Raw genomic sequence first — 26,410 nt, forward strand, 5'->3', positions numbered from 1 at the left:
TTATACAACTCTTGTACCCAAAAGGTGCTCCAACATAAAACAAGGGCACATACTCCATTATGTTCATAGCAGCCTTATTTACAATAGCCAGAAGCTGGAAAGAATCCAGATATCCCTCAACAGAGGAATGGATACAGAAAACGTGGTACATTTACACAGTGAAGTACTACTCAGCTATTAAAATCAATGACTTCATGAAATTTTTAGGCAAATGAATGGAAGTAAAAATACTGTCCTGTGTGGGGTAACCCAGTCACAAAAGAACACACATGCTATGTACTCATTGATCAGTGTATATTAGTCCAAAATCTCGGAATACCCTAGATACAATTTACAGACCACATGAAGATCAAGAAGGAGGAAGAGCACAGTGTGGCTGCTTTAGAGGGTGAGAAATTTTAACAGAGGTGTGTAGCAATGTGGGGGTGGGAAATTGGGGTTAGCCACCAGCAACTTCCAGATGCCAGGAAAGCAAGAGGCCCCCAAGACCCCACAGGGATGAGATTAGCTGAAATGACCAATAAAGTGGAGAGAGAACCTATAGAGACCATATCCAGAAGTTAGGCAAGGACCCCAGTTGGGGAATGGGGCCACCCACTCATCTCCAAATTTTTAACCCAGAATTGCTCCTGTCTAAAGGAAATAAGAGGACAAAGTTGGAGCAGAGACTGAAGGAAAGGCCATCCAGAGACTGCCCCACCTGGGTATCCATCCCATATACAGACACCAAACCTAGACACTATTTTGGAGGCTAAGAAGGGCTTGATGACAGGAGCCTGTTATAGCTGTCTCCTGAGAGACTCTGGCAGAGCCAGACAGATATAGAGGCAGATGCTTGCAGCCAACCATTGGACTGAGCACTGGGACCCCAATGGAGGAGTTAGAGAAAGGGCTGAAGGAGCTGAAGGGGTTTGCAGCCCCATAGGAATTACAACAATATCAACCAACCAGATCCCCTAGAGCTCCCAGGGACTAAACTACCAACCAAAGATAACACATGGAGGGACCCATAGCTCTAGCTGCTTATGTAGCCAAGGACGACATCAACAGAAGGAGAGGTCCTTGATACTGTGGATGGTCGATACCCCAGTGTAGGGGAATGCCAGGGCAATGAGTTGGGAGTGGTTGAGTGGGTGGAGGAGCACCCTTGTAGAAGCTGGGAGAGGGGGGATGTTACAGGAGAGTGCGAGAGGGTAAAGCAGGTAAATACTTCACATATCCAATAAAGGAAAGGGAGAAAAAATATTTTCTGTGTGTTTGACCTGGTTTTCTTCTCTTTCATCTATTCATATTCTCATTTTGACTTATTTTTGTTCTTTTCATATTTTTCCCAGATTTTCTGATTATTTTGTGCCAGGAGTATTTTTAATATAACATTTTATTTGATGGATTTATCCAATTTTTTCTAACACGTCTTCAATATCTGACATTCTATTTTTAAAAAAAAATCTCTTGTATTTCTCAGATTCAAGATCTTGGAGTGTTATTTCTATTTCAACTTCTATCATTGTTTTGTCTGCTCACATAGATTTTTTTTCTTACTGCATTCATTTGTTTCCCTGCATTTTAAATTTGCTACAACATCTATAGGTCAGTTATTTGAATTCTTCCCGAGCAGTCTGTTCACATCTTCATCTTTGCACACGTCATGCTTCCTGATGGTTTTAGCCACTGTGGTCATGCACCAACATCCACACAACTGAGGAAGGTAGCACTTTTTCCATTCTTTATAGACTCTGTGTAAAAATATTCTTAAATGCTATGCATCAGAGCTGACTACCTGTATTGGGACCACTCTGTCTGTTTCAGTGTTATAAGATGCTTCAAATCCATAACACTACACAAAGAAACCATGTGACCACTATGAGAGATGTCTGAAGCTCATACCGAGAGAACTCTCCCTGTCTATAACTTTCTCCTGAAGTCTAATGCCACTGTAACTTCCTAGTATTGATGCCTGCTAGAAATAGAGTCCACCTTCATGGAACTTTGGGTGCTTGACTGATTAGTAGTGGAAAATTTATCAGGTCCCCTATGAGACATGGAAGGCAGGTATCTCCCAATACTGACGCACATCTGCTGCTAAAGTCTACAGCAAAGTCTAATGCTCCTTTCTAGGTAAAAATTCTTTCTGTCCATGCTTTGCTCCATGAATTTGCAGAGAAAGTGACGTGGGTGATATGAACTGTTCTTACTATTTTCAATGTGTCTTTTCTTAATACTGTACTGCAGCCATGTGTTTCTCAGCCTTGTTTCTCAACTCTGGTGAAGCTATGTCAGTATCTTAGAGCAATGATCTCCCCATTTCTTTAAAAGATCACTACGCTTTGAGTACCTTCAGATAGCTGAAAGATTCCTCCTAAGAGGTGTTAGCTTAACTTGAGGTTTTAATGGGGTTTAAAAAATAAAACTAAAAACTAACACCTAGATGCTATGTGGTTATTTTTAATAGTTCTTTAAATTTTACCATTTGTTTATTTCAATTGTTTCTTTGGGAGTGGCACAAGCCTCTAATACCAGCACTCAGGAGGCAGAGATGGGCTAATCTAGGCCAGCGTGGTCCACAGAGCAAGGAGCAAGTTCCAGGACATCCAGAGCTACACAGAGAAGCCCTGTCTCAAAAAGCAAAAACAGAAATAAAAAGAAAAAAGAGAAAAAAGAAAGATTCTTTTAAATCTGATTTTAATGACATCGTTTCCCACTCTCCTTTCTCCCCTACAACCTTCTCATACACTCCTCCATCCTCTTTTTAAAATCCACGTGCACATGCATACTAGAGTGTAGAAATGTTCACCACATACACTGCAGAAGGGTGCACAGGAGAGGCAGGCATTGTATCAACTCTAAAAGGAATTATATGAGGCTGTGAGCAGATATATAGAAGCTGGGAACCAAATGCAGGTCTTCTGTAGGAACATCAAGTACTCCTAACCACTAATCCAGCACTCCTGCCCAAAGCTGTCATGTAGTTTTGATTATTTTTATATCTAGACAAGAGAGTTAGTTGCCTCACCTTTCCTTTTATTTTTCTATGTATAGAAAACAAAATGTTTGTTTTTATTTTGTGTTTTATACCAGAACTTATTGGGACTAATACTCAGTGAAATTGATTATTCTGCTAAAGGAAACAGAACAACATATCAGTATGTCTTACCCTGGAAAAAAAATGCCTTCAGTCTCACACTGCTGCTATAAAATTATAGCAAAATGTCTGTGTTCAATTGGATTAAGACATAGCAGAAACGTTAAATGATTCAGAAAGACTCGGGACTTCAGATAGAGCACTTCCACAAACAAAATAATAAAATAAATAACATACTGTGATTCAATAGTGACTAGACAAAAAGTTTGATTTTAAGGAACAACATCTTTTAATGTTAGAAACCAGTCTTTTTTAGGGTGAGTATGAAAGCAGGAGATATTACCACAAATATATATTAAAGCCCATTCTTGCTTTTGTATGATTCCATACAATAATTCATTTATTATCATTTACATCTTTTAACACTATAACAGCTCTCCAAGGTTATTAGTTGCAGCTGAGCAGAAAGAGAAAAACCTACTCAGTGTTTTAAAGAGCTATGCAGCATGGAACAGGACAACATACTTAAAATACGAAGAGCTAAGGTATGCTAAAAAAATGTCCATTTCATAAGCTCTGTGTCAGAGAGTAATAAAAAAACAAAACCAAAAACAACCAATGTGATATCTGGCCTTGCCAAGAACTCCAGAGAGGGAGAGACTTAATATATAAGCAGTGGCTCACATGTGAATTTTTCATTTTTCATTCTTAAGTCTTTCAAGATTTCATACTTATGCCATGTGCTGAGAGTTGTAAGCCATATTTGCTATAAACAAAGGGACCACCCCATTCATGATCGCAGTTTCATCCAGTGAGGAAAAGAAAAATTTCTCAGCATGCACATTCTTGAAATTTGCCAACAGGGAACAAATCAGTAAATCAGAACCAAATAAGATAATTGGTTCTACAGAAATTGAAGTCTACTCAGTTGCAAATGATGGACTTTTAATAAAAGTGCAAGATTTTATTAAAAAATATAGGCTATAGTGATACATTAATCTTTTGAAATATGCTGTGACTTATTGCATATATATATATTTACAAATAAATATATATCTGCAATAAGAGAGAGAGAGAGAGAGAGAGAGAGAGAGAGAGAGAGAGAGAGAGAGAGAGAGAGAGAGAGAGAGAGAGAGAGAGAGAGAGAGAGAGAGAGAGAGAACACCACCATTTCTTCACCTACAGACAGGTGTGTGTTGTAAAAATAAAGCATATATTAAGTCTTCATTAGGTAGATTGGCTTTACCAACGATGTAGCCAGTGTATATGTAGGCTCATTCACTACCTGTAAAGTAGAAGAGACATTATCAATCAGAAAGCAGTGAGATAATAAAAAGACAAAATATTCTTATATTATATCATATATATCATATCTTATTTATCATATCATATCAAGATAATGATACTTTCAGTTATGCAGCTCAAGCTAAAGAAAGAAGTCATGTAAGAGCTTCATTACAAAGGAGACACATGTTCCTATTCAAGAATGACACATAGAAAGCTGCATCCTGACTCCCAAGAGCTGCCAATAATAAGAACATGGAGGGTAGTTAACTAAATTTGCTGTCGAGCATCACCATACACTCAAGACTGTCTTTCATGAAGAAGCGCACATGCACAACATGAAAACTGAGCTTGGTGTATTCTCACAATCTGTAAGCAGCAAGTCACTTTCTCCCTAACATGCTACCTTATTCCATTTTGTACATTTATCCTCTTTTAAAATTATGCACACATTTTCCCAGAGACTTAAACCTTTAGAATATTACAAGATGATTGTTTCAGCAAAGCTGCCTCTTATAATTCTGAGCCTAGTAAAGTCAACGTATTGCCAAGGAAAAATCTGTTTTGCAGGAACATGGCCTTTAAAAGGTGTTATTTTTCTTTAAAACAGTGGAAAGTTTGAATAAAACAGACACTTAATGATATAGACACTAAGAACTTTTAATTCTGTTATTAATTAGTAGTCTAAACCCAAGAAACCTTATAATTAAGGATCATTAACCAATGATAAAGTTATTCATTTAACTAAATAAAATAATAACTTGTACAGGCATGCTTTTTTATTTGAGCAGGGATTTGAAACATTTTTAGTGGACATTCTGTTTATGATATTGACATATGTTCACATTTGTTCCATTATAACTTGCTGGGCTAATGAGAAATATTAAAGTATTTTAACTTTGGAGGAGACATTAATTTTTCTCATATTTTTATTGAAAATGAATCTTTTACACAATAGATTTAAAAGTTTTCATTTTATATGTATGGATATTTTGCCTGCACGTCTATCTGTCCTTCATTATGTGTGTGTAAAGACTGTGGAGGCCAAGAGAAGACAGCAATCAGTAGTACTGGAGTTAGCAGCCACCTGCTGGGAAAGGGTTCTTTGGAAGAGCAATGGTGCTCTTAACCACCTGTCATGGCTCCACCTCTTATTTTAAGCATTATAATGTATATATGTCTTGCCAGCCTTTTAAACAAATGTAGTACAAACAAATTTAAATAGGGTGACACAAATGATCCAGAACAAAACATTGAGTTGCTACATCATTAAGATGCTCAACTTCCACTAAATAAATAAACAAACAAATAAAACTAATTTTCAAACTACTTTAGAAAACATTAACATGGTTATCTAAGACTTCAATATGGATAGTTTGATATCTGTTATAAATTTCTAGAATGTCTCCAGAAGATATACCATGGTATTTACTCCAGGTTATTGGAAACATACATAGGGGTAATGTGATAATTCATGTAAAATGTTTAGCATTGTCACTATTTGTTCAATATCAGTTATTAGAATTAAAGTAAAATTTTCTGAAAGATACATATTATGGTCAATTTTTGACTTAAGTAGAATAAGTTTATTTATTTTGAAGTGATTTTTCCAAACCAAGCATTTTCTACTCATCCTTCCCTTTTCTGACAGGGATTCGAGACTTCTGTTTCAAAGTTCACTTCCATTTAGGCCAAGGAAAGTAGCTTAAGCTTCCATTTTTGTTCATGTAGAAAAATATGGATATTAAAGTCTAGACACAGTGATCACTAATATCTAAAAACCCCTGTACAATTTTGCCAATACTCTTAAGTATTATCCACAATCATGCAATTTTTCTCTAAACTGACTCAATTAATTAATTATATTATTATCTTGTAATTTTATATTCTCTTAGTGATTTTTAATTCATCATCAGGATGCCATACTATTAAGCCCTGATTCGGAAAAGGCATGGCTAGCGCCTACAAGCATCCCTCCAAGGTTTATGATGATAATTTCTTTTACATCTGTGTTTTATCAAAATCTATATATTTCTACATCTTCATGTTGCTCTTATAAATTGCAATCTACTAAAATTTTCATAATTATAATTTTTATAAAGTGTAATTTTAATAATTGTTAAAATAAAAAAATTAGAAAGTCTAAATTTGGACAGAAATTATCATCATGTTCATTTTCCTATGGTCGTGATTTTAATCATAATTTTTTTCTTAATTTCTGACAATTATATCAAAAATTAGGATATATTAAGAAATTATAACTGGTTAAGCATGTCCAGAAATATTTGTGCCTTAATTTTTAATCACTTTTTGATAAGATGAAAATAGTTAAATAATACATACTTTGCTTAAGAGCACTTACTTATTTTCCATTCTTGGATCTGCAAGCACAATATGAAATCATAAAAGCAACAAACATCACCACTCCAATCCCAAGTAAGGCCATCTCTACCGTGCCAAGGAGCTTGATTTTCCCAGTCACTTGTGCTTTAAACATTTCTGCTTTCTCGTCACCAATGGTCGCAGTCTGCAATCAAAGTAACCATTAATATTATTTGAGTAAATTATCGAACAAAATAATTTTATATGATTTTCTTCTTTAAATCTACATATAGGTGTCAACTACCTGTGTCAGCAAGACAATAAAATTCACTTTATGTCCAAAGTGGGCATGCTGGACATGCTGATGGACATGTTGGTGATGGGCTACGCATGATGATGGGCTGCGCATGATGATGGGCTACACATGATGATGGGCTGCACATGCAGATGGGCTGGCCATGCTGCTGCACATGCTGCTGGACATGCCAATGCACATGCTGCTGGACATGCTGCTGGACACGCTGCTGTACATGATGCACATGCTGATGCACACTGCTGTACATGATGCACATGCTGATGCACATGCTGATGATGCACATGCTGATGGGCAGGAATGGCTCCTTTCCTACTGTGATCATGCTGCCTGGTACTCAGTAGTGCACAAGCATCCATTTGATCTTTCAGATTTTTTGAAATATTTCACAACTTTCCAAATGTTTCCCAGTATCAGGGCGAAATTGCAAAGGTCAACATCTGTACTTGGTTTGAAGGTTTGTGCAGTGCATTTTCTAATTCTGTGACTAATCATCTCAGTAGCTTACATTAAGATAGTTTATTAAGCAATAGGATTGTCAGTCTTATATAGATTATCCTGACTCAGAATAATTAGTTCTTTATTATCACTGTTATATACAATAAGCCATGAATTCTGTGGTATTACATATATGTATGTCTCTTTCTTGAGTACTTGAGTACTCTTGCTTGAGTATAAGTAAAATATGTAAAATTATTTGTCTGTCTGAAAAGTAGATCTTAAACTTAAAAAATGCCTGTATGCAATTTAGCTTTCTTTCTAATAGATGTATCAAAGTGTAAGAGCATATATACAGGCAATATAAATACATCTTTTATAGTACCTATGTCATTTTAAATACCAAAAGCTTTTATATAAAATTGTTTTAATGAATAATGAAATACTAACCTCATTTAGCCACAGTATAGGTACAATATAAGGTCTCTTCAGATTCTTTAATGCTCTATAATACACATCGAAAATAATTGTGAGTATATTTATACATACGTAAAATACATTTATAATAAATAAACTATCAAATATCAATTACTCTTGTATATTGCTTAAGTTCTTGGTTTTTGTCCTGTTCAATGAATCAATTTAAATTCATATGTCTCTCATATTCTTCACTCACATATCTAATGTAGGTTTCTAATTATATTTTATGGGTTTATAGGTACATATTTTGATCTATAAAAGTATATGACCTAGAAGTTATAGTACTAATAACTGGATATAGGGTACATAAGAAGTACCCCCAACAATATCCAACAAATAGTAGTTAAAATAGACCATTTTAATAAGCATCAGATCTGATTTTTCTTCAAGTAAAATTTGTCCTAGATAGTTAATAATTCTATAATGGCATAAAGATGGAAAAAAAAAAAACAAGACACTCCATTTTTGTTCGTCTACTCACATTCTTATGAGAAAATGCTACTAATGTCAAAAAATATCAACATTGTTAGGGGGACTCACTCTATTTTTCTAGCTGGCTTGACCAATATGTTGACCTGCAGTCGTTTTGCAAATTGTAGAGTGAATCCAGTTATCTAAAAATAACAAATTTAAATAATTACAAACTTATAAAACATTCCTTTATAATAGCCAGATTTTAGCTTTGCTGTTATATAAGACAGCCATTTTGTATTTAAAAATGGAAGAATTCTTAAGGCTGAGAAATTAGAGTCCTTTAAACTTTGTTCATAAGTACGTACATAAGTAGTCATGTTTTACATGTATTTATATGCACACATTATATCTACATGTATAACATATACATGTATATAAATATATATATGGAAAGAGAATTTCTTTGTCTTAGCTAATATTATAGTTTTCTTTAGATTATGAAATCAACATAATTTTGTTCAGAAAAAAAGAGCATTAGTAAAACAATATAAAAAGGCCAACTCAGTTCATTTTGTTACTGAACTATATGTCCAAATATTTATTTATTCAGTCCACAGACTTTCACTACGTGTGGAGAAATGTGTCTCCACAGCTCTCAGATGCTGATAGCCAGTTCCAGAACATGCATGCCTAGCAAGTTTTAGACCATTGAGCTACATTCATTGTCTCCTTTCAAAGGTTCAAAAAGAGCATCAAGATAACTTAAATGTTAACAGTACTATAACAACTGTTATATATTACTCTCATTACATATTTTGTTGAAACTTACATATAATCATAATTGTTTTAATCACCAATAGCAGTGATTTCTCACAAAAGCAAATCCAGTTAAGTGTAACAACAACAACAATAATAATAGTAATAATAATATAGGGTAATTACACTAACTTTTATCATTAGAATACCTTGACTCTGGTAAAAGAATTATAAAGTCCCTTGTATTGAAACCAAAACTAAATTTCATGCCATTCATACATCAGAATAGGAAGAAATAAGTTTTATTCTCCTTGACAGATTCACTCATCTTAAGGACATGATCCAAGAATGTATATATATTTTTTATTTAAGAAGAATACTAGCTAAATTCATCAACAAGACAGTGACTTACAGGTTCCACATCCAAGTATGTCCTATGCTCATCTTCATTTGGATGTAAACCTTCAATAGGTTCTGAAACATCAGGACTTGCATGTAGGAAATGTGGAAGGGAAATATACACAGGCTTTCCTGAAGACACATTTTAAAAGACAATTGGAAATAGATTATTTTATAGCTCATAAATTATTTAAAATATTTACTAAAGGGTGAAGCTTTTGTAGATTAAAATATAGTTGTTTTTGAAATGCTGATAAGAGCATTACATGTGGTTATCATTATGCAAAATAACATAAAACTGTGACATTTTAAGCAGCCAGTTATTGTTTCTTCATACTAATTTATAGAATTAAAAAGTTCACTGTTGAACCAAATTAGAGCATGTTCAAACTTCAAGTGATGATAGAACTACACTGAGCATCTTATAGTTTGTTGTTCTTTATCCTCCTTATTTTACAATAAATACAAACACAACAAGGAGGCCTCTGAGGTCTGTGCTTTTCCATTCTTACTGTAGGGACACAGTAACAGCTTATTTTATTCTCTGTATTCTAGAAGAAGGGGAGCTACAACAACAGCAGATGATTAGAAAATTTGTTGTATACCGGAGCTTTTTTCTTTCTACCTAACCACCAAACCAATATGGTATAAAGAAAGAAGGAAAGCAGGAAAAAAAAAACACATAAAATCAAAACAAAATGCACTACCACCAAAGATTATGTTCTGTTATGATTGCTTTCTTTCATTTTAAATGTCCAATAAAAAAGAATTATGGGTAAATATTACATCAGGTGCCTGGATACTTTATTTTCATTCATCCATCTCCTCTTTCTTCTGTACTCTTCCACCCAACGCAGCCCTTCTCTAAGCTTTCTTGTCATATGAATTTCATTACCAACTCTTTCCCAGCTTAAGGTCTCATCCTTTCCTATTGTGATTCTTATTGTAGTTTCAAGACCATCCCCCAACACACACACACACACACACACACACACACACACACACACACACTCACACACACACTCACACAGAGAGAGAGAGGGAGAGAGAGAGGGAGTAGGAGATATTTAGCTTTACGTTCTACATATAAGAGAACATTTATGTGATATTTATCTTTCAGAAAATGACTTATTTTGCATAATACAATGTTATCTAGTCCTATCTAACTTTTACATGTTACAATTTCAGGAATAAAACTTTCAAGCATAATAAATATAAATTCACATGAACTTTGATAATAAGCATATCTACACACCTTCTTTGCATTTGCCAATGTCTAGCACACCATAAGATGTACAGTTATTGGAGATTACTTTTTCAGTGCAGAAACAATGGTTGTCTGGATTCTGGAGGGGTGATGCAAAGGCATTGGCTGGAAGGACAAATCTGTACACGGGGATTCCTTTAAGGTCAATTTCAGATCCAAACACAGCGTAGATAGACCTACATGGGTTTTCAAGAAAAGAGCTTCATATTAGAGAACTCAATCCTGTTCTGTATATCTAATTCTTTTTGATTAAACAAATTTATATTTTTGCTTTAACTTATAAAAAGTCATATATTCCTGGTAAAATTTTAAATTACACTTTAATTCATAGGAAAAATTGTCAATGTTATTTTTACACTTTAAGACATAATATGGTTAAACACCTGACTATAAAATATACATTCTTTGGTTCTTTAAAAAAATCTTCTAAGGTCAAGTTTACATGTAAACTGTCATGGGGGATAAATGTCAGAGAAGGTTTTTATACTAAAAATTCTTCTAACAAATATTTATATGTCTTACTCAAATTATATACTTGTGCTCAATTTAGAATTTTCCATCTTTGAAAAATGCTTAAAGGAAGTGCTACTCACTTGATGGAATATGTGCATGGTAGGCTTGGAGCAGATCTCTGTCATCTGTCATGTCTACCATGCATAATTCTTTGTGTCAGAGCTCATTCAATATTCTCTCTGATCCACAGCTACTCTTATATGACAAGGCACTGTTCTCAGTTATTTTATACATAGGGTAATGATTCTGGGGTGTGTAATCAATAGATCTGTCTATAGTCTCCTTTTCAGGGATAAGACTGTAGATCAAGGGTAGTTGTATGGACTTCCATACTCATGGTTATACTCAATACCACCAGTTCAAAAACTTTGCTGTGTGAATTATTAACATATTTCTGCAATAAATGTGTCATCTTCTTTAGACATCTTCAGAAAGATAAAATTCCCTTTACACTTGATTTCTATATCTTGAAACTTTATCATCAGACAGGATAAACATTATTCCAAGAAAATGGCTTGTACTATAAATGTTGAAATGTATAAGCTAATTATGAAGAATCAATAAATATAAATTCAATTTACCATACTTGTTCTTAAGAAATCAAGAGAAATATTTGTCTATTTTTAAAAAGAGTGTAAATAATTATGCTTCCGATATTTTGTTTTAAGACAGGAATGGGAAATATCTAATATTTACACACCAGAAACTTACCTGCAAATGTCAGAGGAAAAGAATCTCAATGTCCGAGACTTTTCAACAAAAGGTGGAAAGGAGGCTGCATCTGTTTAAAGTCAAGCCAATGACAAGTATTTTTATGTGATGTGAATTTTAGAAAAATCTGTACATCTCTTTCTAGTATAGTCAATAGAAATAAACATAAACTGAATATAAAATTTCCAAGTTACCTAGTAGGGTAGTCACTTTTAGGAAATAAAAAAGAGGTATATTTTACTCAAGTATATACAAGGTAACATTTTCAACATATAATCAAAGTATCTTTCATTGCTAATGTTTAGCATATGTAGTCTTACAGATCAGTTCAATCACAATGGATGTCCTAGTTATTTTTATCAGTTGACACAGCCTAAAGTGACTTGAGGAAAAGGCCTCCATTGAAGAGCTCCCTAGATGATATTGGCCCATGAGCTTGTCAGTAAGGGAGTATGATTTGAAAAAGAATTGCTCCATAGATTAATTTAAATGCTTAGGTATCAGGGAGTGCCAAGACTAGGAAGGGATTAGTAGGTGTGGCCTTGTTGGAAGGAGTGGATCATCTGGCTGGGCTTTTAGCAATAGAATGTTCACGAAGACAGAACTTGGTACCAGGAAGTGGAATTTTGCTCTGACTGCTTGTTGGTTGAATGTGGACTTTGGGACTTTGGACTAGAAAAGCAATAGAGTGCTTCAACTGGGACTTAATGGACCATACTCACAGGAGTATGGAAGCTGGTCCTGAAGAGGACTTGAGCTTTGGGGGCCTGACTCAAGATATTTTAGAGGAAAAGAATACTAGTAAGTGGCCTAGTAGACGATTTTCATGATATTTTGTCAAAGATCAAAAAATAAAATCTGTCTAAGGCTAAATTGTTGGATTAATAGCAATGGCGAAGGAGATTTCAAGAGCATCTCTTGCTGACATTGTCATGTGGTTAGTAGCGGTGACACTTATGCAGAGCTATCATGTAAAGGAGCACATAGAGCAAGGAAATATACAACATATTCAGTCTGAGGAGAAAAGGAGCACCAGCAGCTAAGTCCTAGCTTTTAAAGAAAAGACTGATGCTAAATGGAATGAGCGATTGGTGCCCACAGGGCATTCCCACCCAGCTAAGCTTCCAACTGGTGAAAAGAAATTAAAGAAAAACACACACAGTGAAGGAAACCATCAACTACAGAACCTGATGAAAATGTAACTGAAAGAGAGGGCCAAATTCTAATCCCAGCAATCAGTAGAACTTGGCAGCTTCAGCTATCTCCTGGTTCTGGCTTAAAAGTTAAGGATATAAGAAAGAGGTTATAAAATCTCCCTCTACAACTAACCAGTGCTGCTGAAGCCAGGCGTATGTCTGAAGGCCTAGGGGAGCTATTGCAGGAAGCTGTGAAGGTGAGGTTTGGTTTGCCTTGCAGATGCTAAGATGTTGGAGATGCCAGACATGGGAGAAAATCCAAGAAGAATTGGAGATGTGGTGCAGAACCAGAGAGAAGCAGGTTACTATCAACAAAGCTGAAAGGAGTCAGTCTGAAGTGCACTTTGAGGTCAGACGTGGCAATGCAGAATTTGGAGTTTCCTCATCTGGTTCTCAGTCTTTTTTTTTTTTTTCCAATTTTTTATTAGGTATTTTCTTCATTTACATTTCAAATGCTATCCTGAAAGTCCCCTATACCCTCCCCCTCCCCGCTCCCCTACCCACCCACTTCTACTTCTTGGCCCTGATGTTCCCCTATACTGAGGCTTATAAAGTTTGCAAGACCAATGATGGCCAATCTCTTCCCAATGATGGCCGATTAGGCCATCTTCTGCTACATATGCAGCTAGAGACACGAGCTCTGGGGGTACTGGTTAGTTCATATTGTTGTTCCACCTATAGGGTTGCACCCCCCTTCAGCTCCTTGGGTACTTTCTCTAGCTCCTCCATTGGGGGCCCTGTGTTCCATCTAATAGTTGACTGTGAGCATCCACTTCTGTGTTTGCCAGGCACTGGCATAGCCTCACAAGAGACCACTATATCAGGGTCCCTTCAGCAAAATCTTGATGGCATGTGCAATAGTGTCTGCNTTTGGTAGCTGATNATGGGATGGATCCCTGGGTGTGGCAGTCTCTGGATGGTCCATCCTTTCGTCTCAGCTCCAAACTTTGGCTCTATAACTCCTTCCATGGGTGTTTTCATTGTTTCCTCACTGTGTTCCCTTTCTCCCACTTTGCAATGGTAATATATTGGTGCCCTTGTAGGCTGGAAATGCATGTGATCTGCTCTTTGATTTTTGATTTTACAGGGACTTACAGGAGAGTGGTTACTACTGATCACATACTGCAGCACTTGGGAAAGTGAACCCTGCACCTTGCCTGGGCAGCATAGTAGACCTGACCCTGCATGTGGGAGCTGCAGGTGAGCTGCCCCCAACAGTATGAGCACAGGAGCCTGTTCTGCCTCTTGTCTGCTGGGATGTGGCTCAGACTTGGGAAAGACAGCCCCTCCCTTTCATCATCCCTTCACATCTACGCCAGGTGGGAGACCTTGCCCTGTGGTCATGAGAGTGGGAGAACTGGCCATGTCATTTACCAACTGCGAAACTTGGGACAGCTGGCCCTGTACCTTGCCTAGCCACAGGGTAGAGCTGGCCCTTTTTGTGGTGGTTGCAAATGAGCCAGCCCTGTGGGTGTGAAAGTAAGAGAGGTGGAGGGTTGACCAACCCTGATACCTCTCAGGCCCAAATCCAGGGCTTTGAATGGGCCCACAGTAACACCTACCCTATGAACCACTTGAGTGCATGAAGAGGTTGGTCCTACAGATCTAAATCTACAGGCTATCCATGACATAGGACAACAACAGGGTATCCAAAAGGAGTCCTAATGAGGTTCCAGTACTGACAGAGTATCAGAAATCAAAGGCTTAATACCAGGACAATGAGTCATTGCAATGAACATTTGCAATGAAAGAAAGTGTTTGTAAACCAAAGGCTACATGGCAGGACACACCATGACACATTACAAATTCCACAAGTAGAGGTTGCAAGGAGAGAGGGTGGGTATGTGGGAGATGAATGGGATTGGGGTACACTGTGTGAAATTCACAAAGAATCAATTAAAATTTTAAGAAAAGGAAAAAAAGGGAGCGATTACCTTGAATCTCAGAAGAGACATCAAAGTTTGAACTTTTAAACAGCATTGAGACTGTGATAGAATATGGGGGCTTTTAAAGTTGGACTTAATACACTTTTATATTTTATGATATGGTTACAAGTCTATGGGTAGAGGGAATAGAATGTGGTGGTTTAAATGAGAATGTCCCATAGGCTTATAATTGAATGCTTAGTCATCAAGAAGTGGCACTGCTTAGAAGGAATTAGAAGGCCTGGACTTTCTGTAGCATCATGGGGGATATGCTTTTAGGTTTCAAAATCCCAAAGCAGGTCCATTTTCTCACACTTCTGGCTTACTGTCCATGCAGATGTAGAACCCTTAGCTACTCTCCAGACCCATGTCTGCTTACATGCTATCATGCTATCATGCCATGATGATAATGAACTAAACCTCAGATACTGTAGGCAAGTTCCAACTAAATACTCTCTTTTATAAGAGTTGCTGTGGCCATGGTGTCTCTTTATAGCAATAGAACACTAAGACAAAGAGTTTCTTGATGATTAATCAATGGAGGGGGACCCAGCCTACTGTGAATGCTCCTATTACCTAGGATGATGGTCCCGGGCTATATGAGGAAGTTAGCTAAGCAAGAACCTAAAAATGAACTTGTAAGCAAGCCAGTAAACAGCTTCTATACATCATAAAATTTGCAAAAAAATTCCTGCCATTACTTCCCTCAGTAATGAACCAGAAAATTAAGATGAATTTCTTATTCCCTGTGTAGATCTCAATCAGAGGGTTGTATCACAGCAATACAATGAAACTGGAATTGTAGCCATATTTCAAGCTCCTGAAAACCACACTTGGGTGGGGGCTATATAAATTACTGACAGATATATACAATATATATTCACTGTTATGAAATAGAAGAAACCCTAGCATAGCCACCATTAAAGTTGTGAATGTGTTTTTGAAGTATTGCCAGGTTGGCACTTTTCTTGTCATAAATGGCTTCAGATTCCCTATTACATTGTTCTAACTTTAGCAGTGATCTGTTCATCTGACTTAATAATTTTTAATTTTTTTCTCACTAAAATTTCTCATAAATGTTTAAAATATTTCTATACTTAAGATATATTGTTTATTCAAATTTCAATGTAATTATCTTCCACGGCAGACACCAAAGAAGCAAAGAAATAGCTAGATAACTCTTCAATTTGTTTCACTAATGAATAAGTCCAAAGTGAACCACCACTGACTGTATTTGATTAAAACGGTTTGCTGTATCCTTCAACTACATGTTCATGTGGTTTTCTCATCACCTTTTATTTTTTTTAACGTAATGATGTGTTAGTATTCATTTATGCTTCGATGAATAAAGAATCAAGAAAATTATAATGTCCTTGTGACCGATGCTTTATTAGAGGACTAGATAGCAAATTTTAGTTTAAATTCTCCATACCAGTAGGCATTATCTACACCATAGTATCCAGTCGTTAATCAACTAAAGGATTATATATTGCAAACACTTAAATTATTTTTTCTGAAATATCATTGAAGATATATAACATAATTAAATCCACACATTTCCATAGTAAAGAAATAGTTATTAGTAGAGTCATTGCTTTCTTTTGTTTACATGTTCATGTATGTGTGGAGACCAGAGAAAAACTTTTTTCATAACTCTACAGACATTGTTCATCTTTAGTTTTGACCTGAGTTCTCCTACTTGGACCTGAAGCTTACTCATAAGGCTACACAGGTCAACGAATGAACTCCAGGTATCTACCCATCTTGGCCTACCCAACTGTAGAATTACAACTACACTTAACCATGTTCAATGTTTTCCCACATGGTTTCTAAGAGTCTAACCCCAGTTCTTATACTTGTTATCCTACTATCTCCTAGCCAAATTATCTCCCCATCTCCCAAGATTTACATTTCTGAAAAGAAACATTCTAAATATGTATCGTTTGTTTTAGTGGATGGGTTTCAAACCACAAGAAGATGCAATTTTAGATTATGACGGACACGTGTTGGCATCTTTGTTTCAATGGCATTTGCTCCCTCCTAGTCCGATATCAAACCTCCTACTCACAGGGATCATTTCCTAATTACTTCTTTCTCTTTCTACTCCTTTTACCTCTGGAGTCTACCTCTATATCTTTGATTTCATTACTGAAGTTGCTGTAATTATCACTAATAAATTCTCAAAGCTCTGCTCTCTTCAGTTCAACTAATTCCTTAGATCAAGAACCGAGTTCTTGGTGATTTATCTCTTAAAAACAAAGCATCCATTACTCTTTAGGAACAGCGAGCATATTACAGAGCATTAGGCTTATATAGCAAGTATTGAAATACTTGACAATTTACTTGGAAAAGTGTCCTTGGAAAACATTACTGTCATCACTCATGTTTTTCTACCCTGTGGGACAGAACAAAAGTAAGTAAATTTGCAATTGTGCCTTCTGAAAGGTAGCCCCAGGCTCCCTTTGTTATTTAAACTTTCATCATCTTCATTGTATCGCTTTCCTATTGAGCAATCCCTCACCTACTTTGTAAATATTATGTATGTGCTTCTGACTAATTAAAGGCTTATCTTTGATTTACATTGCATCATGGTACTGGATTACCATTGTGTTGTACAACCATAGTTCTCACATGGAAGGACATTGTGTACTTTGCTTCTCGTTAAGGACAATAATAACCCCAACCTAACTATAGCGTAAAGCAAAGATTTTAATTGTTTCTTTGCATTCCAAGTCTAATGTAGAGAACACATCTTGGCATATATTCTTCCTGATAGTAGATATCTAACCTTGATTTATGTTTATTTTTCTCCCTTCACATGCTGACCATTTTGCCCTTCTGTTCCCCAACCTCACTGGGGGTGGGGGATGTTCTTCTTTGTGAAATTATATTTCTTCACATCTACATTGTCTACTATTGAGGAATGATTGACTAGTAACTATACCTTTACATTTGTTTTTACCAACTTGCTGAGTGACAAATCCCTAAGTGAGATACTTTACAAAGAAGAACTTTTCTTGTAATGAAACAAGGCTTATTTTCCATGGTTAATCTAAAAAGTCCTATCTCATTAAGGAGATAGTTCATTCCTACCCTACCCAAAAATAGACTGAATTATGCTGAACAGTAACCATAGTCCCTTAACCTGGATTTCTTTGGCTGGGAGAGCAGTAAACTTGTGTGGAAAAGGTAAAATTTTTCTCATTGTGGTAATTGCAAAAAAGATTCTTACCTGTGCCATTAATCATGTCGCAATAACTTGGCCAATAGGACAAATTCCTTAGGAATAAAAGAAAGAAGATGAATAAATACTCTTATTTCAAAAACACCATATTCACATTACTCTTTCAACTTTGAAACACTACTTTCATCAACATAATAAAGAATAGAGGTGTTGACAGCAAAGACTTAATAAACATTCCACCTCACTCAATCCATGATTGTTTGATCCCCTAACCTTATGGCTATGAAGGAAGTACTGGGTAACTTAAGAGGACAGACATGAACTTAAGCAGCTAAATGCCAAGCTCATAAAAACTACTCAGACACGGTTCTGGAAGACAAGAAGAGAACTGTAGATCTCCAAGCAGGAATTGGTTTCCTTGGGAGAAATGAATTATGTGGTAATTTGTTCACTGTTCATCCTGATAGAAGGTACTAAAGGCATTCCTGACATGAATGCCATATAGAAGTGGGGAGAAAAAAAGGAAAAGAGGGAGAAAGCACAGTCGCAAGCGTTTGGATTTAGAGAATTCAAAATATGTAAATACTTAATGTTGACTTTATCCTCGTTGTACTTTTAACAGGTTTTTTGCATTTTTTTCCCATTTTAGCATTATCAGAGACCCATATTAGAATGAGACCGGACTTATTTATCTCTTATTATCTAAATTATGTGTATTTATATATAGGAGAGATTTAAATGATTAGCATTAAATCTCTATTAATCCTTTTTAGTCATTTGAGTGAAAAAAAAATCTAATGGTGTCTACTCCTAAAAAAGTCTACTAGGATATCAAAATATACTGTAGATTAATTTATTTAAAGGAAGTGGTACTAGTTATACTCAGCCAAAACACACCCAGTTAAATCAACTGCATAATTCAACAACCTCAATTATTCTGTACTCCCGCCACTTATTAGCTTTCTTTCTATTTTAGTGATACCAAAAATTAGGCTTCTTTTGATGAATTATCAGGAACTGAGGCACAGAAAAGTTCAGGTTCATAAACCTATTGTGTTCTTTCACCTTTTCAAATGTGATATACTGTATATTGTATTAATTTTCCTTGAAATACTAATTTCATTTTCTGTCGATAGAAAAAGTTGGCATGGCAGTAAGTTTGTTAAAGTGCATGAAATCACTTTAAACACTTATCTGTTTTGACTCATTTGGAAAAGATTGTTATGTATATTTTTTCATACATTCATTTTAAAAAAGCATAAGATATATTTGCCTACCTCATAGATTATATTGATGTTTTACTTTGTTATCACTGAATTGTATGGATGTGCTATAATGTTAGATGTGCTGCAGAGGAAAAATTAACTGCATTTTTCTGACAAAGAGAATCTATGAATAAAGGCAACGATTTCATGTGTTCATACCCCTGTCAATCAGGCTGGTTAGGAACAAGATGGTGGCATGAAGAGTTTCATGTCTGGCAGAAAGGAAAAATAAAAATAAAGTGCCAAGATTGCTCTTTAGCCATGTCTCTTTTATAGGTCAGTACTTGTGCCTTAAAAGTAAAAGTAAAGTAATACAAACAGCACATTAGAATATCCTTGTCTGTCTGTCTGTCTTTCACTCTTACGTTGTGTGTATCTCTAATTTTTCTCTGTTTCTGTTTCTTTATGTTTCTATTTCTCTGTGTCTCTCTCCTTTACTTCTCTCTGTCTCTGTTCTCTCTCTCTCTCTCTCTCTCTCTCTCTCTCTCTCTCTCTCTCTCTCTCTCTCTCTCTCTCTCTCTCTCTCTCTCTCTCTCTCTCTCTCTCTCTCTCTCTCTCTCTTACACACACACACACACACACACACACACACACATTACTTACCTTTTCCCTTTATAGGACTCGATTATGGCAACTTTGCTTATGTTATCCTTTCCATTGAAAACTTTATAAACTCCATCTACAGTGTCATTGTACTGAAAAAATATGAATAACAAATTACTCACGGATCAAGTTTTATTTACTATGTCATAGCACATATGACTAACACATTTTCAGAAAGGGGTCATTCAGAATCATTTTTTTTATCATTTGTGATTTATAACACAATATGAGTTTTACATTTGAGCTTTAAGTATTTTAAGGTTATAATATAAAAATTGCCTACAAATAAGTGTTATATGCTCACACAAAATATAAGAAAATAAGTAACTGTGGCTATAGGTGCCTTTCCAGCATTGCATGAATTAACCAGCTGTAATGATTTGGTTAAAACAAAATTGACTCTAACTCCTTCTAGCTTTTCTGTTAATATTTAACTAATATACCACTGAATAATCTGAAGCATTGGCAACGAGGAACTGGAAAACATAAGCAGTATTGCGACCCAGTGTCAGACTATATAGTGATCAAAACTGAGACTTGGTTAAACCATCTCATTCTCATCCCATTTGGAATCCAAACCTTAAAAGCTGAAACTACCTGCAGCGAGGAGTCCACACCCTCTACATCCTCTTAATCACCTAACTGCCATTCTCTGAAGCTGCCTGGCAGTCCTCGCTCAGTGAAGCTTGCTGAATATCTCAAGGGAAAATTTACAGTAAATTTTTAATTGAAATTTTACTAAAATTACAGCTCTAGAAAATGAGGAAAGATATGATCAACATGTTTGATTTTTAATGCAAAGACATAATTAATCTTGATTCTTTAGAAAAAATAAAAGTAAATACAATTTATAAATATTTACATATTTACAAATGCATTTTCAATTTTCTATAAGAATAAAATTTGATTAATTTTTAAATTAAAATTAATTTAGTCAAACATATTAAGTAATTTTTCACTATGAAAACTGATAGCATGTAAGATTTAGACTTTAAAAATAATGAATTATATGTTCTCAGGTTAACTAGTAAGGAAATATGCAAAACTATAAATGTTTCCATTAACATTTTATTTACATATTTAAAAATATAGTTAACATTTATATTTGGTACTTACAGGGTAAAACACACCAACCGTGGTACTTATAGGATATGGAACCAAACTCAGGAATGGATCTTTGTAACCCCACAAGAGCTCTTTCAAAGATCTTGTTTGGAACATAGTAGACTTGGACTTTTTCATAAGAGAGTTGAGCACAGATTGAACAAATGAATTTTGGTAGATATGTGGTGCAGCCTACAATAAAAATAAAAATCACTAGCTGAGAAGTAAGTCCATTGTATTTCTTAAATAAATGGATTAAATGTAACAATCAAGTTCAATTAAAATCAAAATAAACATTCAAAACCTGCCAAATCCTGCCTAGTCTAAAATTATCATTTCTGCCATTTTTCTAATTCCTTATAGGATTACTTTTTTAAAGAGCTGATTTTAAATGAGACTAATTAATCAATCAATTAAGTCAATTGATTATGCTGATTGGGTCATCTCTCCAGATGACAAAATAGCATGAAACATGGTTTTTATGAAGTGGTAAAAAAGCTAAGGCCAAATGGTGAAGGTACTTATGAGATTAATTGCGATAGGCTCTGAAATGGTCCACACAACAGCTACTATCCACTCACCGCCACAGCCAGATTGAGAACTGTGAAGTTGTCATCCTCTGTTCCAACCGACAGTGAAGGCTCAAAGATGGCTCCATTGGGCTGTACAAAAGACACAGTGTGGTCGATGGTGTTCTGAGTTATATTTTCCTTGGCTAGATAACGAACTCTGAAACAAACATAAGTCAACAAAATGAGGGGGGGTCAAAATCTTGCATAACAAATGTCCTGATTTCTTCAAAAAATACTATTTTGAACCCAGAACAAATCACAACTCATACTAACAGAATTTCATGGTAAACAATTAGCTATTGAGACATCTCTGGCGAAGGCTGTTAAACCTGGGATAGGAAAGTAGAATAGAATGAGCTGAGTTAAAATAGACACTGGGCTTTGGACTGGGTAAAGTGGAGTGGGTTGGAAACACATTTTGGTAGCAGTTCCATGTGGTGGTCTAAGTAAATGTAAGTATACATAAGAAGGACTAAAAGTAGCAAGTTTAAAATACTGACGATCATGATAATGTGGTTTGAGAAATGCAAGTGCCTGAGTGCTGTTTGGTTAAAGAGTGAGAGAAAAACAGGTGGTGAAAATAAAAGGCACAAAGTGAATTAGAAAGACCTCTGGAGTGTGTAATCTCTCCAGCCTACGTGTTGTTAAGTACATTCATGAAACCACCATAAGCAACCCATAGCCATTTCCAATTTAAGGGGTCCAGACCTAACTCTTTCCTTCATTTTACATACAGAGTTCTTAGTCCCCCCTTTTTTCCCTGGTTTTTCCAAGACCGGGGTTTCTCTGTGTAGCCCTGGCTGTCCTGGAACTCATTCTGTAGACCAGGCTGGCCTCGAACTCAGAAATCCGCCTGCCTCTGCCTCCCAAGTGCTGGGATTAAAGGCTTGTGCCACCACTGCCCGGCTGAGTTCTTCGTTCTTAATCTCTCACCTTTACCACTTGTAATAGTTTTCATCACTGTGTTAAATGGTGATTGTGTTGTAGAAAAACATTTTGACGGCACAAAGCAGACATTAAAATGAAATAGGGTAGATCTCAGTCAGCACACTATTCTATTGCTGGATATCAATTATAAGAGCTGAGTTATATAACTACACTCTTGAAAAACCATGAGCCTACACGTTTGATAGGAAACTTTGATTTATTATCAGATGCAGATTACAGGTCCCCAACATGACTTTGGGGTACGTTCAGTACTTTCTTACTTCTTGGTATATTTTAGCTCAGGCTTAAACTAAGTAGTTCAAGTAAGTACAGAGGTGAGCCAGGATACCTGGCTCTCAGTGCTTCATGAAATGACCATATTATTTAAAAACATGCTCATGGTCTAAAAGACAGGAGCAGTATTTTAATAGACGCTGTACAAAGCTTTATCATTTATACTCTGTTGAGTAAGATGCTTAAACAACCTAACAAATCTGAAAAAAAAAACTCAAGGCACTAAATTCCTAGTAATGCCTGTCTTACAAAATGTCTATTTTAAAATTAAAGTACCTACTAACACCGATTCAAGTAAGGCTACAGCAATTTCAGAGACTTCAAGGCAGGTATGACTAAGTGAAACTAAAGCTAAATCAGATTCATTTTATTTCCAGTAGATGGCGCTCAGGAAGAGGAAAAAAAATCAGTAAAACATGCCTTACCTTAGGAAAGTTCTTATGAAAGAGCAGAATCACTCAATTTTTAAAATTAAAAAAAAAAAAAAAAAAAGGATGTCTTCAGATGTATTGGTTAACAATATCAAGGGCAACAGCCTTTTTCACATGGTTACATGATGCCTTTATTACCACTCTTGGCAAAGAACATAAATTTTAAAATGCAAGATATCTAGAAGGAACTCCAGTAATCAGAATTATTATAGATTGAGATATAATTTTGATATTAAACCATGCAATTTTATGCTTCGATCATGTCTTGTGCTGTCAATTACTGCTTCATCAATATCATTTTAATAGTCATTGGCCAAATCAACCAGCGGCTCTGTTTTACGGGGCATATTTTCTATAGCCCCAAGTTAAAATGGATTCAGAGTGTCATCAATGGCATGTCATGCTCACCCCCAACACATAGAAGAACCTCAACATAGTAACCATGTTTTTTAAGATTTCTTAAATCTGATCTTCATGAGGCACCTAGGCAAAGCCAAAGAAACCCCAGCTTAATGGTCTCATGAGGCAAGAAGCGCACTTAGCAAGGACAGTGTGAAATTGCCATACAAAGGAGAACTTGCTGTCTGTAAATTGTACCTATAAATTCTACCTCTTCCCAGCTTTCTTTGTTGCTTTCACAAGCAAAACAAATATATCTAATTTATCCCCATACATATACATATATATATATATATATATATGGTATATATACTATATATGTATGTGCTTTAAAGGAGAATATAACTAGGCTAAATTTGTATGTTTACAGTCAATGTAGCTTCACAAATACCTTAAAAGCAAAAATCATTATCTCTAAGAAAACAAAAAATTAAACACTAAAATATAAACCAGAGAATCACTATCCTTAAATGAGAGAAATATTCATGAAAGATCCTTAAATAATAACAAGTTAAAATCTTAAATAATAATAATATAAATTCTAATTACTATCCTCTTCTCCTTATCCTTGGTTATTTTATTCATGTTATACTTCTTTGGTATATGTTTAAAATTTTATTTCTTAGGTCTTATAATGGAATACAGATAGGTATAAACTATAACAATACATTTCTTCATATTTCTTAGATTATGATACTCACACTATATTTTGCTAATAAGTAATTAGAATATCATGAAAAAACATTTTCCTTTTCAGTAACAAAAACAGTCTTCTTTGGCAAAATTGTATATTGTTACAGGTTTAATTCAGAAATATGCTTTGGAGAGTGACTGGAGAATGACTGATTATTTCCCCTAAATGTATTTATTTAAGATGCTATCTATAACTTTATTAAATAAAAGTGTATCAGAGCAAAATATTATGTTTTAAATTGCTATTTAAGCTAGGCAGTGGTGGCGCACACCTTTAGTCCCAGCACTTGGGAGGCAGAGGCAGGCAGATTTCTAAGTTTGAGGTCAGCTTGGTCTACAAAGTGAGTTCCAGGACAGCCAGGCCTATACAGAGATACCCTATCTCAAAAAAACCATAAATAAATAAATAAATAAATAAATAAATAAATAAATAAATAAATAAATTGCTATTTAAGTCTCAATACATAGCTGACTTCAACACTTAGTAGGAACTACAACTATGCAAAATCATTTTAGCCCTGTGGTTCTCAAAACTGAGTATTTATCTGCAGCACACAAAGGACTTTAAAATGGAGAGATGGAGTCTTTTAGATCCGCTTGCTGTAGTGGTTGATGGGGGTTGCTATTCTTTCTAGCCTAGAAGCCACACCAGGATAATCATGTAAGTACGATACCTGTTTCATTTTAAGACATAGCCATGTATTCATAAAACTCTCAGCATGCCAACTACTGCACAGTTCGGGACATGACAGAAGTGTCAAAACCAAAAGTTTTTGAGGAGGGGAGTTATTTAATAGCTTTAAAATGATAATAAAGTCTATATTTCTTTTTCATATAATATATGATAACATTTGGGTAGCACATATAGATAGAATCTAAATCCATAGACTAAGAGTCTTCACTTGTAGGGAAAACTTTTGATATAAATTTTGTTGGCAAGAAAATAAGTACACTTCAATTCAATGGAACTCCTAAGGAAGAACAGTTCTCAGAAACTAAGTGGGAACACGACCCCTTCTCAAGAGCTCACTCACCGGTATGTGTAAGGACCTCTTTGCTTAACCTTGATTTTGCTGCTGTTCTTTGCCACGTCATCTGGGTTTTGCACATCAAAGATCCAAAACTGTCTGTACACAGTGGTGCCTGTTTTAACCCAGTTTTGGAAAGCAGTGGTTCCTTCTTCAAGGACAACTTCCTATGGGGGAGGGGGAACAAGTTTGGTTTGTTTTTTGTAATGAACACGGAAATTTTTAGGACCTTGTTAGGTTTAGTCAGAATAAAAGGACTGCCTTGTGAGAACTTGTGTAACTTTGTCACACACTTGAAGCAGGAATGCTGTTCACATGAAGGACACTCTCTTGGTTAACATTTATGAAGAGAACCAGTGTGTAAATGGTGAAGCCATCCTTGTTGCTTTTAAAGTAACCTTTCAAGTGAACCCATGGCAACACTCCCTTTGTCAACAAAACAGTAAGTTAAGCTAATTCTAAGTGTTATCAAACAAAAGATTTTTGTCAGGTATAATCTAACTCAGAGAATCTGTGTTGATGAGGCAAAAGAGAGAAGCTGAGAGACAACTTGAGTACTATTTGGAGCTTTCAACAATGACAACAACAACAACAATAACAACAAAATTCCTTTCTTCCAAAGTTGGATAATGCAAGGGCTTGTAGCTAATCTTTATTAAATGAAGATCATAAATCCTTGAGGCTTAATTACATAAATATGGATATTTCCTCTTTGGAATCTTTTCCAATATGACCTCTATGAATCATATGTTTGAGGATTGCCAGATTGTGTTTTTACAAATAATACTGCTCCTTAATTAGTCATTGCAT

At 35.4% G+C, this 26,410-nt stretch overlaps 1 protein-coding gene across 6 annotated transcripts in view; it reads right to left on the minus strand.

Annotated features, from left to right (window-relative positions):
• Positions 1 to 4,180: 4,180 nt before the first annotated feature.
• Positions 4,181 to 26,410, minus strand: part of Cd36 (CD36 molecule) — an 89,489-nt gene continuing 67,259 nt past the window's right edge. For all 6 annotated transcript variants that reach the window (XM_029534903.1, XM_021191078.2, XM_029534904.1 and 3 more), the window contains 12 exons: positions 25,607 to 25,767; positions 21,838 to 21,985; positions 21,269 to 21,448; positions 20,153 to 20,244; positions 18,333 to 18,379; positions 11,980 to 12,049; positions 10,744 to 10,931; positions 9,502 to 9,620; positions 8,460 to 8,533; positions 7,890 to 7,944; positions 6,729 to 6,893; positions 4,181 to 4,367 (listed from right to left, as the gene is read on the minus strand). In XM_029534903.1, the coding sequence (XP_029390763.1) occupies positions 6,729 to 6,893; positions 7,890 to 7,944; positions 8,460 to 8,533; positions 9,502 to 9,620; positions 10,744 to 10,931; positions 11,980 to 12,049; positions 18,333 to 18,379; positions 20,153 to 20,244; positions 21,269 to 21,448; positions 21,838 to 21,985; positions 25,607 to 25,767 (1,299 nt within the window). In that variant the 3' untranslated portion in view covers positions 4,181 to 4,367. The remainder of the gene's footprint in view (positions 4,368 to 6,728; positions 6,894 to 7,889; positions 7,945 to 8,459; positions 8,534 to 9,501; positions 9,621 to 10,743; positions 10,932 to 11,979; positions 12,050 to 18,332; positions 18,380 to 20,152; positions 20,245 to 21,268; positions 21,449 to 21,837; positions 21,986 to 25,606; positions 25,768 to 26,410) is intronic.

Source organism: Mus pahari, chromosome 2 (genome assembly GCF_900095145.1).
Source record: "Mus pahari chromosome 2, PAHARI_EIJ_v1.1, whole genome shotgun sequence".
Classification (NCBI taxonomy): domain Eukaryota; kingdom Metazoa; phylum Chordata; class Mammalia; order Rodentia; family Muridae; genus Mus; species Mus pahari.